General features: G+C 43.4%; 1 protein-coding gene across 1 annotated transcript in view; it reads left to right on the top strand.

Moving 5' to 3' along the window:
* Siah2 (siah E3 ubiquitin protein ligase 2) overlaps positions 1-15,200 on the top strand; it is a 16,481-nt gene extending 1,281 nt beyond the window's left edge. The window contains exon 2 of the mRNA XM_031373905.1: positions 14,564-15,200. Coding sequence (XP_031229765.1) covers positions 14,564-15,121 — 558 coding nt within the window. The 3' untranslated portion in view covers positions 15,122-15,200. The remainder of the gene's footprint in view (positions 1-14,563) is intronic.
* Positions 15,201-17,760: the final 2,560 nt, after the last annotated feature.

The following is a 17,760-nucleotide window of genomic DNA, read 5'->3' as shown; positions in this document are numbered from 1 at the left end:
GAGTGTGCGTGCCTGTGCACCTTGTCCATTGTTTCCGGGCCCACCTGTCCATTTTGGGAACTAGCAACTAGGCTTGATGTTTGCCAGAGCACTGACTGTAGATAAGTTGGCACTAGCTGACGGTTTAGAAGCATCCCAGCTCTCCCAGCCAAGGGCAGCCGCGTCCCCTGCAGGGGTGTGCTCTTAAGGCTGGACAGCTTAACTAAAACGTGGACAGGGAAGCTGGTCGTGGAGATTGTGGAGGAAGGAAACGGACGATTTCTAGCACTAAGCTTGGCAGGAATGGTCCTGGATTCCTCCTGGACCCAGTACGCCAGATCTGGGAGCTCTTGAGAGGGCTCTTACAAAGGGGAAGCGGATGCTGCCTGCTTCACTCAGGAACCGAGAAAACCCAGCAAGCCACGCCTTCTCCCCCCGCAGCTTCCCAGGCTTGGGGAGGACTCCGAAGTTGTGGCTGCTGTTTGGTTTTGGTTTTTTGTTTTTTAACTAAGTGCGACGACCTCGAGTCCACCAGGACTCAACGCGGACACTCAAGAGCTTTATTAATTCTCTCCAGTGCCAGAATTTTATTTAAAGAGTTACCTGTTCTCCTGGGGGAGGGGGGAACGGGGAGGAGAAGCAAACCACAAGCCAAAGTCCGAGCTCTCATTCTCCTCCGGATTGTTTAGGGCCTATGTTTGCATCCTCACAACTAAATTAATGGAATCATGCATGTCTATCTCTGAAAGCTTTTTTAAAAATTCCCACAGAGAGATAATGGTTTTTTTTTCCTCTAACAACCAGCTTTACAAATTAATATCCTCACCTGTTTCATGTCTGAAACTTGACTTGATTTTAAATGACTGATAGGATTACATTGTGTAGTTGTACTGTAACATCCCATTGCCAACACTGAAACCCTTAAAAATCCTCACAATCTCATTTATATGCCTCTTTCTAACCTAGACCTCTGCCAAGGAGTTCATTTTCTGAACTTTTAGGTGGGAATAATGTTAATATTCCTGAGATTTTTTTTTTAATGAAAATAATTGTTCTACCTGAGACTGTTTTGTCTTGCATATTTCCTTAGTGATTAGTTTTTAGGGCAAAAGCTGTATTAAATTAAAAATAGCTCACTGGAGATTTTCATTTTAGGCTTTAGAGTCAAGTCAGTAAAATGAATGAGTTACTTTGGTCTTCTGCCCAGCCACAAACTCCAGTTAAAATAGCTTATTCAAATAAGGGTTTGAATGAGGGTGTAGGCTCTAGGGTCAGCTTATTAAATTGCTTGCCTTTAGCCCCACCCCCAGTACTGCTTAATGGTTCATTCAGCTCAGGTGCTGCGTCTTGAGTAATTTGGGTAAAATATTTTCATGCCTCCCACTTCTATTGAAAGTAGATTTTTTTTTCCTTCCTATAATACAACCTGATTACAGTTTCCCCTCCCTCTGCCCCTCCCAGTTCCCTCCTCCCCCCACCTCCCCTTCCATCCTGATCTTTCATGAAAAAAGACCTGTCTTTTAAAGAACAAGCTTCTAAGGGATGGTAACAATGATTTAAAGACCAGGAGAAGGCACAAGAGTCAGAGCCCCACTTGTTCTCACATTCAGGAAGCCATCATTTATACCCAGAGGACCCTGTGCAGAGATCCTACAGGCCCTGTGCATGCTGTGTGTCAGTGTCTGGCCTCCATCACTGTGGGTCGTCGTTCAGGATGAACTCTTTCTAATTCTGTTTACCTGCAGACTGCATTCTTCTTAATGACCGAGTAATACTCATTGTGTAAATGTTCCACGTGTTCCCTAGCCATTCTTCTTTAGAGAGACATCTAGGAATTATGATAGAGGAGCAGTGAACATGTCGGAACTAGTGTCACTGCGGTCGGAGGAAGCACCCTTTGGATATGTGCCCAAGAGTGGTAGGGCTGAGCCTTGAGATAGATCAATTCCCATCTTCCTGAGGAGCCACCACACTGATTTCCATAGCGGCTGTATAAATTTGCACTCCTCCCAGCAGTGGATGGGTGCTCCTCTTATTTCGCATCCTCACCAGTATGAGGCTGTCTCTTGGATTATTGAACTCAGCCATTCTGACAGACAGAAAAATAGAATCTCAGAGTCATTTTGATTTATATTTCCCTGATGGCTAAGAATGCCAGACATTTCTTCAGGTGTTTCTCTGCCATTTAAGTTTCCCCTGTTGAGAATTCTCTGTTTAGATCTGTATCCCATTTTGAAAAATTGGATTAGTTGGTTTGTTGATGCCTAGCTTATTGAGTTCTTTATATATTTTGGGTATTAGCCCTCTGTTAGATGTGGAGTTGGTGAAAATCTTTTCCAGTTCTGTGAGCTGCTGTTTTGTCTGAATGACGGTATCCTTTGCCTTACAGAAGCTTTTCAGTTCCATGGGTTAATGTTAGTGCCCATGCTAACAGTGTTCTGTTCAGAAATTCTTTTCCTGTGCCAATGAGTTCAAGGCTATTCCCCACTTCTATCAGATTTAGTATATCTGGTTTCATGTTGAGGTCTTTGATACATCTAGAGTTGAGTTTTGTGTGGGATGATAAGTATTGATCTAAATGTCCATAGGTCTGTGTTTACATCTGGGTTTTCAGTTTCATCCATCGATGAGTCTCTGGTTTTGTGCCAATGCCATGTGGTTTGTATTAGATAGCTCTGTAGTACAACTGGACATTGGGAATGCCGAGACCTCCAGCAGTTCCTTTATTGTTCAGGATTGTCTTACCTATGTTGGGTTTATTTGTGTTTTCAATACGAAGCTTAGAATTGTCCTCTTAAGATCTGTGGAGAATTGGAATATTGGTGGGGATTGCATTAAATCTGTAGATTGCTTTTGGTAAGATTCTACCAATCCATGAGCATGGGAAATCTTTCCATCTTCTGGTATCTTCTTCAATTTCTTTCTTTGGTGCCTTAAAAGTTTTTATCATACAACTCTCTCACTTGCTTGGTTAGAGTTACCCAAGATTTTTTATATTATTTGATGCTATTATGAAAGATACTGTTTCCCTGGTTTCTTTCTCAGTCTGTCATTCATATATAGATTTTCTGAGTTAATTTTGTATCTAGCTACTTTGCTGAAACAGTTTATTAGCTATAGGAGTTTTTTGGGTCACTTAATATATACTATCTGCAAATAAAGAGTACATGTAGAGTACTTTTCTCAATCTAGTTTATAAGAGTGCAGTTGGGCCAAGCCATCATGCAGATCAGGGGCCAAACTTATAATAGGTCTTAGGGTTACTTTGGTGTGTGTGTATTTATGATGTGTATAAAACTAAGCAGTAATCCAAACTATTTAAGCAGGGCAGCTCAGCCATTTGGTGTGGAAAAGCCAACTTTGGATGTGTACTTAACTGCAGCAACCAAAACTCTTCACTGGAGATGAGAAACATTGAGGAATAAGGTCTGTGTCAGATCGAAAACAAGGCAGGTCTGTGGACTTAGCTCAGGTATCCAGCTCAGGTTAGGGCTGCTCTCTTTATGGGGGCCTGAGCCCCTCAGCCTCTCTACTTTCAGAACAGTGATTCTCAGGCTGGGGTCATAGGACCTTTTCACAAGCACCACCTAAGATTACTGGAAAAACACAATTATTTACATTATGATTCATAACAGTAGCAAAATTACAGCCATAAGCTAGCAACTAAATAATTTTGGGGGGAGGTGTGGGGGGTGGTCACCACAACATGAGTAAAAGTTTAAGGGTCATTAAAGGGTCACAGCTTTAGGAATGTTGAAAAAAAACAAGAGGCTTCTCTAGGCCCTGAGGCTATGTATCTGTTACCTGTCTTTCTTGCACTAGTCCCTGGGAGTATTTAGATAGTTTGTATCAACTGTATTACTTAGGGCTACTCCTTTAAATTGTCGGCTAGGTTTTCTAACCCTTTTTCTTTTTTTTAACAAAGCAACATTGTTACACTCTAACCTCAGAAAAGATGTATTAGCTGAGGCTTTCAAATGATGTTATGCAGTCACCTTTCAGGAACTTTCAAAGAAGATAAATACAAACGGGAAACATGTCATAGAATGATACAAGAAGACTAGAGAGGTTTTGTATTTCCTACAGTATGTTGGAGAAGCATAGTCAGACTCCTTATCACAAAAACAAACCAAAGGGCAACCCTTTACTCATGCAGAAGAGCTGGGAATGTGGAGACAGTCACGCCAGCCATTCGTAGAGTTAAAAAGGAAAAAAGCTAGAAACTAGACTTTGATGTCAACTCTCAACCCCTGATCCCTCCCTGATTCACTCACCTTTGGCCAAATTCAAACATAAAGCCAGTACTAATAGGCCAAACTATCTATATCTACATGCCAAATTCCTCCTGCTTAGGGACAGCCTTTGGTTGGTTCTGTTTTAGGCAGTGCTTACTGAGCTAGATTCTCTACATACCTGATTTTGACAGCTATAGAAATAAATATAGCTATATTATCTTGGGTGTTGTATGGATGCATCACGTGTCAGTTAGAAAGCATATGGCCTATGGCTTAGGCAGAAAATAGAAGGCAGGCCATCCGGGCAGGAAAAGAATTCTGGAGTAGGGCAGGATGAAAGATGTAGATGCCTGGGAAGATATGAGCAGATGGACACACGGTGCCTGAGCACAGGTAACTGGCCATGTGGCAGAGCGCAGGTTAAAATAATTGGGCTGTGTAAGTTATGATCTAGTCAGAGCAGAGCCTAGCTATATGGCCAAGGTAGTTGAGTCTGAGTCTTATTTCTGGGAGCATGGAGCTGGGAGGAAGAACCTGGACCTAACTCAAAAGACAGACCTGGCAGTAATTTTGTAACTTAGTTCTTTAGATCTTTATTTTCTAAGGGGCATTCATACTGCTCAGTGATAGAATGTAACCATTGTCCCAGTAGCTAGTTGACTTTGTACAAAGTGAGTCGTTTTTCCGCACTTGGAGTCTTTAGAAGCTAGGGCTAGATGATTACACTAGAGTTGTTTGTTGTTGTTGTTGTTGTTTTGTTTTGTTTTGTTTTGTTTTTTGCCCTAAAATTCTAGAATCTGCTAAGTGGTCATGGGAACAAAATCACTAGAGAGAAGGCAGAAGAGCCAGGTTCTCAGAAGGCCTAGCCATGGTCTAGGCGTGAACTTCCCTGAGCCAATTAGCTCATCTATGCTAGTGAATAGAGAGACTTTCTACGTGGTGGATATCTTGAGATCAGAGTTTTAAAAGGCCGTGGAAGCCAGCTGGTGGTACTGTGCTGGGGCAGGGAAGCCCACTTGCAAAAAGACGTTTAAAGGTATCTTCTTTCAGCAATTCTCCCATGAGTTGTTTTCTTTGAAGCTATCTCTACAGTCTTTACAAGTGCCTGAAATTGACTGCGTTAGCCCAGAGACTTAGAATAGTACAGGAAGAACCAGAACTCACACCCAGTGCCCCAAGGTTCAGCACTTTGAAGAACAAGATTCACAGGACAGCTTCTGAATGTCAAGTGGAATTGAAGGCTAGAAACTTGCAAAGCAGTGCTAAAGTTGAACGTTGATGCTGATGTAATTGACCAAAGGGTTTCACCTGGTCACCACGACCTGGAACTGGAGTCAGCTGCCACTAAAGTTGTCCTTCCTGCAGCTAGACTAGAGGCCAGCTAAAAAGGATGGCGAATCCGGCCTAGAAAGTACCAGCCTGAGATTCAGTCGGAGTCTCTTTGTTCCTTACAGCTCTTTCTTGTAAGCCCCATACAATGTATCCGGTCGGTGTGGTTGTATGAAGGCAGGCTAAGTAGCACTTCTTATTTAAACATGTAAAGCCTTCACCCGGGAAAGGCACAAGATAGGTAGACATTTGATCACCTGAATGCCAGCACCCACCACCAGCAAGTACTGCTGGAGATACGTGGTTATACCTGGGATATTAGAATCAGTTTCCCTTTTGCTCATCCAGAAAAAGGAAACTAGAGCTGTTTTCTTGGTTAAATGTGTCTTCATCCTTCAGGTCTTATTGAAGCTCCTGAAACATCAATCACCTGTCCTTTTCCTTTAGTTCCTTCGTAGTTAACCAAACTATTGTTTTCACCTTTCACTTCCAGTTTGGTAAACATCTTATGGAATGGCCTTTTAGATTATGTAGCATCTATGGAGTAAGAAGTTACCATAGAGATAGAATAGACAGGATTGCCATGGTAAATGTGGGCTTGTGCCCACATTTCAAAACTTTGAATGAACAAAGGTGCTGTCTTTGGTCCCTCCCACTGGTAGGTTCCCTGGCTGTGATACTTTTAAGAGCAAGCCCTAATCAAACCTGGTTTACATCTTTACTCTATTCTCACTGTGACTGGTGCCTCTAAGCCCCGGTGGCTTGTTTGTAAAATAGGGTGATGTTGGATTTGGTAATAATAATTCATGCAAAATGCTTAGCACTGCCCTGGCACTAAATAAATGCACAGTTAGTTAGAAACTCACAGGAAGCAAATGATAAAGGTGGCGTCAGCATAAATGTGAAAGTCTTTCTTACTTCCTCCCAAAAATTCTCTCAGTGGGCTTCTCTCCCAAATGCCTGGTAGTATAAGCCCATCTTGAGTTATAAGTCATCAGAGCCAGGTGACGTGGCCCTGACATTAGTTCATTGGTATTTCAGAGATAAGGCTTTTTTCATTCTTCCCATTTCTGTAATCTGTATTTCTCTTCTTTCCTTCCTTCCTTCTTCCTTCCCTTCCTTTTTTAATTGAGAAAAATAAGGCCTTGTTATGTAGCCCAGGCTGTCTCAAACCCATGATCCTCTTGCTTCAGTCTCCTGAGGCAGGGGGCATGTGCCACTGTCCAGAGGATCTGTAATCCTCATTTGATTAGGCATCACTTTTGGGAATATATATCTTATTTTATATATCTTATTTTACACATTTTAAGTTATAACTTTTATTTATATTTTTATTCAGGGGAAACACAATGCTCATTCCTTTTAAAAGTATGACAGAACAGAAAATGATGCAAAATCAAAATGCCCCATAAGCCCTAAAAATAACCATGATTCCATTTTGTAAATTTCCTTGCAAACATACCTGTAACATAACGGTTTCATTCACTCATACCTCCCCTACCAAGAAAAAGCAAGAAAAATGAGAAGTACAAATTTTCATGCTGTTTCTTGGCGTTTCAGATCTTGCACATCGTGGCTGCTTTTCTGTACTGATAAATGTTCTTTGAGGTCATGTTCACTGGCTGCACCAGACTGCAGTTCCCCAACAGTACCAGAACTAGTCAATCGGGTTCCTGTTAGTAGTTATTTTTAATTCTGTTTTCTTGCTGTGATTTTCTTTTGATTACTACTAGCCTGAATCCTAAGGATGCTGTTTCTGGGGTTCCTGCAGTACATGAGAAGGAGACAGGTCTTAGTTGGTAAAGCCATGGTAGTTTAGTCCTTGAGACATATTTGCAGTTCCATTTCTACTCAGCATCCATCACTGGGTGTTGTCCTTTATGGCCTTAGTGTTGCTAATGATTCAGTGCTCCCTGAAGTAACTCAGGCCTGAGCTGGTTGCTACTCATGACCCACTTAATTTTAACCACCTCAGTCTTGTCTGACATTCTCCTATGGCCCCAGGTCCTTCCCTCTGAGTGACCCACCCATCTGCATCACCTGCCATTGTCCCCCTTCACCTTCCTTGACTCCAATGGTAGAGACAGCTAGGTTAGCAGAAAAGCAATGCCTTCCTGAAACAGGAGCACAGGGGAGTCACAGCAGCGGGGTTGCACTCTGCTCCTGAAGAAAGAAGTGGTGGAAGGCCATTCATGGACCCCAGGGAAGCCAGCTGGAAAAAACTGCTTCCTTCCTTTTAGATGCCTGACAGGTGTATTGTCTCCCATTATCCTCCTAACCTCTTTGTGAAAGCGATAATATGCAATTAGCACACCTCATTAGTAATACACACTCTTGGACTTGTTAGTTTGGACAACACAGGCTTCAGTCTGAAGCAGTGACTTTCTTCTCACAGCCCTCTCTTTTCTTCCATTCCCTCTGCCTGGTTAAGAGGCTGGGATCCCCTTCCCACTGCAGACTGAGGCCCTGGGTCTGGGAGGAATGGCTGTGAGATCAGAGGCGTCCTCTTCTAAGGTTGCCAGACCGAATTCACAATGCCTAGTTACATTTGAACTTCAATTCAGCAAGAGATAATTTTGGAAGAAGTTATAAGTATATTAATTTAAAAAATAAGACCTATCTGGAAGATATACTGGACACCTTGTATATTATTTGTTTATCTGACAACCCCACCAATTCTTTTGATGAATATGGTTGAAAAGACTGGTAAGGGAGAATTACTATTTAAGGCTTATCAGTGTTATGGATATGATTGTGCAGGTGGGAACCTGGGCATTGAAGAGAGAGCACATACTGAAAAGGGGGTAGGCCTGTTGCTAGGAGCCTGGCAGAAAGCCTTTGACTCCAGCAGTCTGTTACCAGTGACAGAGTATACTTGCTTGCTAACTCTGCCTGTGGACAGATGAGAAACACATTGTCAGAAATCAACTTTTGCTTTAAGATTAAGAATGAACTATTGCTAACCCAAAGAGTTTTACAAGGCCACGTGTTCCCTCTATTACAGAATGTTCTTCGATCTCTGAGAGGGTAATTACCCCCAAAATGTTCCATCAACACACCATTTAGTAAGAAGACTATCTGTAGTATGTGATCTATTTTGTCTTAGGAACAAAAGATGGATTTGTGAACCCAAGATTTTAATTAGGACAACCTTCTCTAAACAAGCTGTCACGTTACCAGCATATTGGTCTCAGCAGTGTTTGATGACAGTGTGCAGCAGTTCTAGGGCTGGGTAATAGTGCCTTCTCGTTTATTATCTGTAAGACTGTTACTGCCCTACTGGTTGGTAATCAGGCCTTCAGCCCTCTGCCTTTGGGAGTGGAGGTAAGGAATTTACCATTGAAGTTAAAAGGAAGTATGCTGGGGTGTTTAGAGGGAGTTTTAACCAGATACAGACTAAGCGGCTTAACTCTATCCTGCTGTTCAAGGGTTAACCTGAAAAGTACACATTCTTTCATTATTAATCACATTAACAGGCTCAAGGTCAGATCAGCGTAAGTACTGGCAGTCTAAACACAGTATTTCACCTATGGTTGTAAATCTATTTCCAGAGGGGCATACAGCCATCAAAAGGACAGCTGAGTCTGTGGAACATTTCAGAAATTGTAAACACCCCGCTCTAGTCATTTATATAAATGAAATATGTGACACGTCTTTACTAAAAATAATAGAAGAAACCTATAATTCTGATATTTAAAAATGTGAACTTTTTCTTAAATGATCTGAAACTACTGAGTCCCTCTTTAATACTAAAACTACAGTAAGATTTCCAGTTAAAGTAAAATTAGCCTGGTGTGAGACTGTCTATCATCTGCAAATAGACCTAATATTTACTCATTTGTCTGTAAGTACCAGGTAGGCAAGGAACAGGTAATGGAACCAGTAAATCAGAGCTTAAACAAAATTATTAAGGCTATAAAAATGGGCAGTAATCTGTGGTTACTTGCTGGTGTCTGGGGAGCAGATAAACACTCTAATCACATACATACAAAGGCTAGTTTGAACTGCTAGAAGGCTGTCTCTGTTTTTAAAGAAAAACATTTTAAGGACTTATTTTTGCCTACATATATGTCTGTGTGATGGTGCCAGATCCCCTGAAACTGGAGTTACAGACAGTTGTGAGATGCCCTCTAGGTGCTGGGAATCGAACCTGGGTCTTCTGGAAGAGCAACCATTACTCTTCTCCTAGAAGTCTGTTTTGTTTGATTAAGACTATTTTGAGGCTGGACATGTAATTCAAGAGTATGCCGTTTCCCTTGGATGCACAAGGTCCTAGGTCCAGTCCCCAGTACTGGTTAATGATTAATTTTGATAAACCTAAGTCTTGCCATACTGCATTTATCATGCTATTATAGGTTCACCTGAATTCCCATTCAAGCAAGTCTGAAGAGTGCTGAGAAGAGAGACTGCAGCTAGGTAGTTCACTGGTTATCTGCTGATCATAACGAATCACCCATCCCTCCTTTTTGAACTCCCACACTTCACTCCATTTCTGGCACCCATTTAAGAAAATGGTGGCTTGGGCCAATTTCACGCCTGGAACTCACCTTTTAAATGGTGTCTTGGAATGTAGTGGACCTGTTTGCTCAGTGGACAATGCAGTTGAAGTAGTCAGAAATGGCAAAGCAGTCCACACACCAGCAGTGACTTCCAACCGTGGAAGGATCAGTAAGCGATAGTGACACCATCATAGGAACTCTGATTTCTGTGAGGACCAAAGGAGCATTGGCTTTTCTAACAATTCTGTCTTCATTGCAAAACTATGTTGCTCCACTAAAATGAGTCCCATAGAACCTTGAGACTCATTTGAGTCTCATTGAGAAAAACAGAAATGAATAACTTTGGCTTATTTCCATGTGGATGTTGTATGCTAGGAAAACACTAGGAGACAGCTCAGCTCAACCAACTAACTCTTTATAAGAAACTTTTATCCTTTAAAATGTAGATATGCTAGCATTTCTCCAGGGTTTCTTTGTACATTTTTAGTTTGGATGTGATTTAAGCATAGATAACAGTTGCAGTATTAGTGTAAAAAAGAGAAATCCCAAATGGCCTTCATCCAGACTCTAGTCCCTCTTCCCTGTGTGTATTTTCATTTTGCTTTTACAACTCAAACCTGTATTGTTAAACATCTGGATGTGAGCTGCAGGCACCCTGCCTGACCCCTAAATCTGTCCTTGTGTGTGTCTCTTCAAAACCAGGACAGCTCCTGTAATCAGGAAACAAGACACAGCATAGACACTGTACTCTACTCTGCAGTGCACATGGAGAGCCCCATGGTTGTCCTAGAAATGCCCTTTCCAGAGTGGAGGCTTCCCGGGCAGAGCCACGAGTTGCATTTAGCCATCACTGCGTTTTTATGATCATTACAGCTTGTTTAGATTGGAGCAAAGTGCTGTTTGCGTGTGCTTACTCTGGAAAAGGTCATTTCTTGGAATTGATTCACATCCAACAACAGAATGTGAGTTCTATTTTATTTTATTTGGAAATATTCTCATTTGAGACACTGGCAGCTATCCTGCTAATGAGTTTGAGCTATTTCCTTGGAGGTAAGCAGATGGAGGTAAGCAGGGCGTTTACCTCCCAGTGCCCCAGAGGAACCAGCTTCTGCCGTGGAGCTCCAGGTACCTCCATTGTACTGGGTGACTGACTGTTGGTGTTCAGTGTGTCATTCTGCAATTACACAGAATCAAGTTTAATGAAACAGATTAAATGACTCTGTCTAAACCTTCTGTAGCATACATTAGCAGTCTGCAGAGAGGAGAGTATTTAGCTTATAGCCTCATTTTATAAACAAACAGTGTTACTGTTTACTAGGTAAATAAATGTCTAGTGTTCAGGATGCTGTGATGTCTCATTATACACATTTGTGTATGAAAGTTTTGTATTTGTATATGAAAGGGTTTCTGTGACCCAAAGAGGGAAACCCTGCCTAAATTCCACCTTAAATACAGCCTTTAAACCTCCTGCCAGGGAAAGAATGGGAACTATTTACTGCTTTCTGCAAAGATTTAAACACAAAGCAGCAGGTTACACATAGCCTTTCAGAGGCAGAACGGGTTTGCACAGGACCGTTGTGTGCTAGCATCTGACAGACTGCTCAAAAGATGTCCTAGGTGTGACATTCTACATTTCTTTCTCCTCCTGATCCTCCCCACGTGGTTAGTCCTCCCATGTCTCCTTTCCCCGCCCCCCCCATTCCTTTCTTCTTTTTTTTCTTACTTCTTCTTTAGAGAGGTTGGCTTAGAAATAACCTCCACCCTTTGGGGAAAATGAGCACATCTTTCCCAAAGGAGAAATCTCATTTATAGCTGTGGGTGTGTCTCAGGACACACAAGCCTCTCTGCAGAGGAGCCGCTCCTCTCAGAGGCACTTGGGTACAGCACAGAACCAGGCCTGTGAATGGAAAGCCCTCACAGCCCAGATGTCAGGAAGACAATCATTTGCTTCAAATGGCCTAGATCATTGAGCCATGACTGTGTCAAGTGGATAGCATAGATAACATGGATAAGCCAGATAAATGGGTGAGTTCACTTACACAGGCACCACAAAAACAAACAAACAAACAAACAGAGTTGGAGTGTTTTCCTTTTGGAGATCATCTTTAATCCAGTTACCATAGAAATGGCCTCAGTGGTCCTGAATTACCACAATTAGATTGGTGTTGAAATTCAGCTGGTTTAAAAGAAACAGGAAAACACTCAACGCTTTAAAAACATGTTTAGGTTAGTAGAGCCTGTAGCAAGATCTTTCCAGAATGCCGTTGTCCACACGGGTGCAAGGAAATGTCTGTTTTGTCTGTGTGATTTGAGGGGGTTACCCTGAAGAAGGGTTGTGTGTGTGAGAGCCATGTAACAGCACATGAACATCCCTGCCCGAGCAGGGCGGATTACCAAGCTCTGCTGGGCATGTAATCACTTGCTGTGGGTGTTGGCTCTGGGAGGTGGTGTGGTCTGGGGCTGTGGGGGGAGGAGAGGCTGTGGGGCTGCGGGGAGGGGCTCAGAGGGTGCGCTCCTGGATGTACCTGGCCAGACTGTGCCTCATTCCTGGGCTCCATCCTTGGCATCTCAGGTCAGCTTCCCACTCTAAGCCATCCTCAGGTCCACACACTGAGCCAGTGTTTATGTGTGCTTTAAAAACTCTGGACTGAAACGCCTCACCCACCGTCCATGGGAGGCTCTATGTCCTGCCCACACCCCAGATTTAAAACAGTTCATAGGGACTTCTTTGTGAGGCTTTGAAAAGTTGAGAACAGAGAATGTAAATAGAAATGGATAAATCTATTTCTCCTTCTGACCAAGACTTTTTTTAACCTGAACTTTAAAAATTAGTCTACAGTTCTGAAATATGAGCAAGCAGTTCTGTCAGGTAACAAAGACAGACTTCAGCTGAGGTGATGGAGACATGAGCTTTTTTTTTTGTTTTTTGCTTTTTTTTTTGCTTGCTTGGTTTGCTTGCTTGTTTGTTTGTTCTGTTTTTTGTTTGTTTGTTTTGTTTTTTTTTTAAGGAGTTCTGTATAATTCAGGAAGAGCCTGAAGCATGCACCCTTCTGTCTTGGTCTCCAGAGCAATGGCTTACACCCTTCATCCCCAGCCCTGGCCCTCACATCCTTCCCTCCACTTCACCCCCACCCTGCCTTGTTCTGTGCTGCCTGCAGTGTCTTTGTGTTCCCTGTGGGGAGCAGCTGTTGTTGTCTTGGCGTCTCTGTCCTCTCAGAGACATCAGCTTGGTGTCCCATGTGGAGAAGATACTCAGGCCCTCCTGGTGGCTAGAAAAACACTCTGTAAGGATTGGAACTTGGCCTGAGTTAAGTTTATATGGGGATTATAAATCAGAGTAGGGGGAAGCAAAAACAGCTGTGAGCTTGGTGGTTGTGCTTGCTTTTTATGTTAGGATGGTAGAAAGGTGGCCTGGTGCTGTCTCTTCTTTAGTGCCTGCAGGCTTAAATAGAGGACTGGAGAGTAAGTGCAGGAAGCTAGGCAGTCTGTCTGTCACCCTGTGCTCCAGACAGAAGGAGGTTGCCATTTCTTACTTTTTTTTCTGTGACCGCAGTGCAGAGCACTGGATAGGTATCTGCTTGTGGATTGATCCTCCCTCTGGTCATTCTTGTGAAGGTTGAGAGTGAAGACATTTCAGTTCCTTTTAGTATGGCCTTCTGCCATGATAGACATACCTACTGAGACTGTCCTGAGAATGGATTTTGTTCCTGTCTTAGTAAGGCAGCCTGTGAAGGGCAGACTGTGTTTAGACGTTCACCCAGCTCCCACTTTTCCAGCCTGGACTAAGGGCCTCAGAAGCCTCCTCAACAAAAGGTGTGTGCTTGACCACGAGGAAGCAATTTCTGGAAATCTTAGTGGGCTTTAAGGACCTTAATTTCTGCTAAGGTGCCAGTCCTGGATGCGATTCTTTAAAAACAAAACAAAAATCTGTAGGCACAGCACTCTGGGGCAGTGAGGACAAAGGTGACAGCAAGACAACAAAAGAGGATCCCAGCCTCCTCCACCCAGGCTTAGCCTCGATGACAGCCAAGAACAGTCAAGGGCGCCCTGCCCACTGACTAGGTGGCCTGCCATCAGTCTTGGTCAGGAGGGAGTAGAGTGAAACTGTGCTGTTTACAAAGTCATCTGTTTGCAGGAAAAGCCTAGAGATGATCCAGTGTTCCCTTGCCCACCCCACTTCCAAGCACCTGAATTCTTAAAAGGAATCAGGGCTTATCAAAAATGAGAAAAGGGGCCATGTTATCTCAGCCATTTTGCTTGTCTGGTATAGGTAAAAGAACAATTAATCCTCTTTGATTACCATTGTTGGGATGGGGGTCTAGAAAGCAGTGCCCTGACTACGCATGATGCTATTGACAGTGAATAGAAACTGAGACTTGACTCTCCTCGAGCAAAAGCAGTTTAGATAAAGATAGTCTTTGAGCCCAGGAAGCCTGTGTGGCTAGGCCTGCATATATGCTGGCACGGAGGAGTTTTTTGGGAAGACGTCATGATACAGAATGTTGCTTTCTGTCTCTGCAGTATGCTACCACGGGCTGTTCCCTGACTCTACACCATACAGAGAAACCAGAGCATGAAGACATCTGTGAATACCGTCCTTATTCCTGTCCTTGTCCTGGCGCCTCCTGCAAGTGGCAGGGATCCCTGGAAGCCGTGATGTCCCATCTCATGCATGCCCACAAGAGTATCACTACCCTTCAGGGAGAGGACATAGTCTTTCTAGCTACTGACATTAACCTGCCAGGGGCAGTGGACTGGGTGATGATGCAGTCCTGTTTTGGCCACCACTTCATGCTGGTACTTGAAAAGCAAGAGAAGTACGAAGGTCACCAGCAGTTCTTTGCCATCGTCCTCCTCATTGGCACCCGAAAGCAAGCTGAGAACTTTGCCTACAGACTGGAGTTGAACGGGAACCGGAGGAGACTGACCTGGGAGGCCACACCCCGGTCCATTCATGATGGCGTGGCTGCAGCCATCATGAACAGTGACTGCCTTGTTTTTGACACAGCCATAGCACATCTCTTTGCAGACAATGGGAACCTTGGAATCAATGTCACGATATCGACATGCTGTCAGTGAGGATCCAGGAGGCTTTCCTCACCCTGGGAAGTCATTTGGGCATAGTGCTCTATGTTTAATAAAGTTTTTTTTTAATAGATGTTTGATTCAGTACATCTTCCCAAGTCAGGACCCACAACTGTCCTGTATTTTATTTAAACTACAGCTTCCTGTCTGGCACTGATGAAACAAAGTTCACTGAACTGTGATATGTGGGGTTGGCCTGTTAGTAATTCAGAGGTTGTTCTGTGATCTCAAATCAACTCTATTCTATTTACTTCCTGAACAGCTCTTGACAGATTGCTCAGGGCTGCCTCCCCCCTGCCTCATCCTGAGCCAACAAAAGCACAGTGACTTTCCTGAGATGCCCTTTATTTCTAGGAGGTAACAATTGCTTTAATACCTTACAGGCTGAGTGTTCACACAGAATCACCTGTAGTACTCTTCTCCAACACAGAGCTAGAGAATCAGCAAGGTTGAACAACCTCATCTTCTCAGAGTTTGAGGATAACTGGCTTGAATTGTGGGAAAGGGTCCAGGATCTAAAGGTGCTTTAAGGCCATCCTCTGCTGACACCCTGAGTCTCTACTGTCCTTCCTCAGGCTCGGCAAACACCACATGGAGACCAGAACTCTAAATCCATGGGGACACAACTCCTGGGCGTCACCTGCTCTCAGGCTCTCAGTGAGCTGAGAGTTCTCACATAGTTAGTTGTTGCTCACCATAGTACGAATGACCTGTTTACATATGGCTTCCCCTGGAAGCCCTCCTTGACTGTAACTGATGTGAAAGACTAGATCAGTGCTTGGGAGAACTTGATAACCAGTGTCACATGCTTGCCATTTTAAAGGCATGTGTCAGTTGTGTGGGTTTAGTTTTTGTTTTTATCTTTACACGCACATGCACACACACACACACACACACTTTAACTTTTTAATAAAATGTTTTCAAAAAATGAATGTCATGCTTCATTTTCCTGCTTGAACCCTATGTATCTATTGCACATCTGCTGTGGACAGATGCAGAAGTCTCCAGCACTTCCTCTAGAGCTGGTACATTCAGCATGCCCCTGGGAGCAAAATCCCTTGTCCAAGCTTGGGGGCAGCCCTTGTGTCTAAACCCAGTCGGTACTATGGATTGTCATTAGTGATGTGGGTCTCGTCTCCAGGACTGTCTGCTGTCGGACTGCCAGCTGTCATGTGAGAAAACACGCCTCCCATCTTCCAAAATTACAAAGAAGAGCCATGGTTAGTGTTGGCTAGAAATCATGAGGCCCAGCCATGGTGTACACCCCCTTTTTCCAAGCCCTAAGTCACAAAAGAATTCACATTAGCCCTGAACTTTGTTACAGAATTGAGTGTCTCCACAGTGAGGTGACTAAACTAACAGGGCAGCAGTTGGAAGTGATGGCTCAAGAGCTGTCCTTGTTCTCCAAGAGAGACATATGTTAAGCTTTTATGTAACAGAGTTCTGGCAGGTAAGGAAGTGCCGTGCTGGCTAGTTTTATGCCAACTTGACACCCACCAGATTTGCCTGTGGGTGATTTTCTGTATTAATGATTGATGTGGGAGTGCCCAGATCATTCTGGGCAGTTCCACCCCTCCCTGGGCTGGTCCTGGTGCCATCAGGAGGCTGAGCAAGCCAATAAGCAGCACTCTTCCATGGCCTCTTCATCAGCCCCTCATGTCTTCAGGTTTCTGCCATGCTTGAATTCCTGCCTTGAAATCCCATCAGTTATGGACTCTGATATGAAAGCTTAAGAAAAATAAGCCCTTTACTCCTCAAGGTGCTTTTGTATATGGTGTTTTATCAAAGTAATAGAAACCCTAACTAAAACCATTGCTAAGGTAAATTATAGGCTGTTCTTCAAGTGAAGAGGAAAAAGATCTGTACAGAAGTGGATAAGGATATATCTTGGGAGTGAAGAGAAAGCGCTGTTGGCAGTAAAGCATCACCTCACACTGGTGGAGGTAAGCCAGCATCCAGGAGCAGGTAGGGGCCTAGCTGCTCTCGTCATACCCAGGCATCATGAGTATAAACGAGCTGAGCCTGTCAGGATTTGCTTCCTATCTAACCATGTTACTGCTGAAATCGGACTCTGGCCAATGATGCAGGAAAGAGAAAGCTATGACCAAGACCTGAAAGGAGGAAATGAAGAAACAGCATTTTAAATGCTTAAGGAGTGAGGAGGGGTGGCCACCACAGTGGCTAGCGACACGGGGCCTAGAGTTCAGGTGCTCTAATTCCCCCTGCAACCTCAGCATAGGATTTAACGAAGGTCAGTAAGCCCGTAGACAGCAAAACCGAGCTCTTCCAGTTAGAAGGCCCCATAACCTGATGAGGACACCAACCATGACCTCTACTCTCTAGTGTTCCAGAAATTATATTTTCTAACAGAAAAAAAAAAAAGCTGAGAACCCCCAGATTATAATAGAAATGCAAGAGGAAGTGAGAAAGGTGTCAGAATTGGCTCTTACCAAATTCCAACAGCCAGTGACATTTCAGACTATAACCAATAACTATCAAGAAGTCAGCATGTGATTTATTTGCCATATAGATTTTAAAATTTACATTTTTAAAAATGTAAGATTTCAGCCAGGCAGTGGTGGTGCACACCTTTAATCCCAGCACTTGGGAGGCAGAGGCAGGTGGATTTCTGA

The sequence above is a fragment of the Mastomys coucha genome, unplaced genomic scaffold (genome assembly GCF_008632895.1).
Source record: "Mastomys coucha isolate ucsf_1 unplaced genomic scaffold, UCSF_Mcou_1 pScaffold16, whole genome shotgun sequence".
Classification (NCBI taxonomy): domain Eukaryota; kingdom Metazoa; phylum Chordata; class Mammalia; order Rodentia; family Muridae; genus Mastomys; species Mastomys coucha.
The sequence above is the reverse complement of the archived record's forward strand: the minus strand, read 5'-3'. Positions and strand labels throughout refer to the sequence as shown.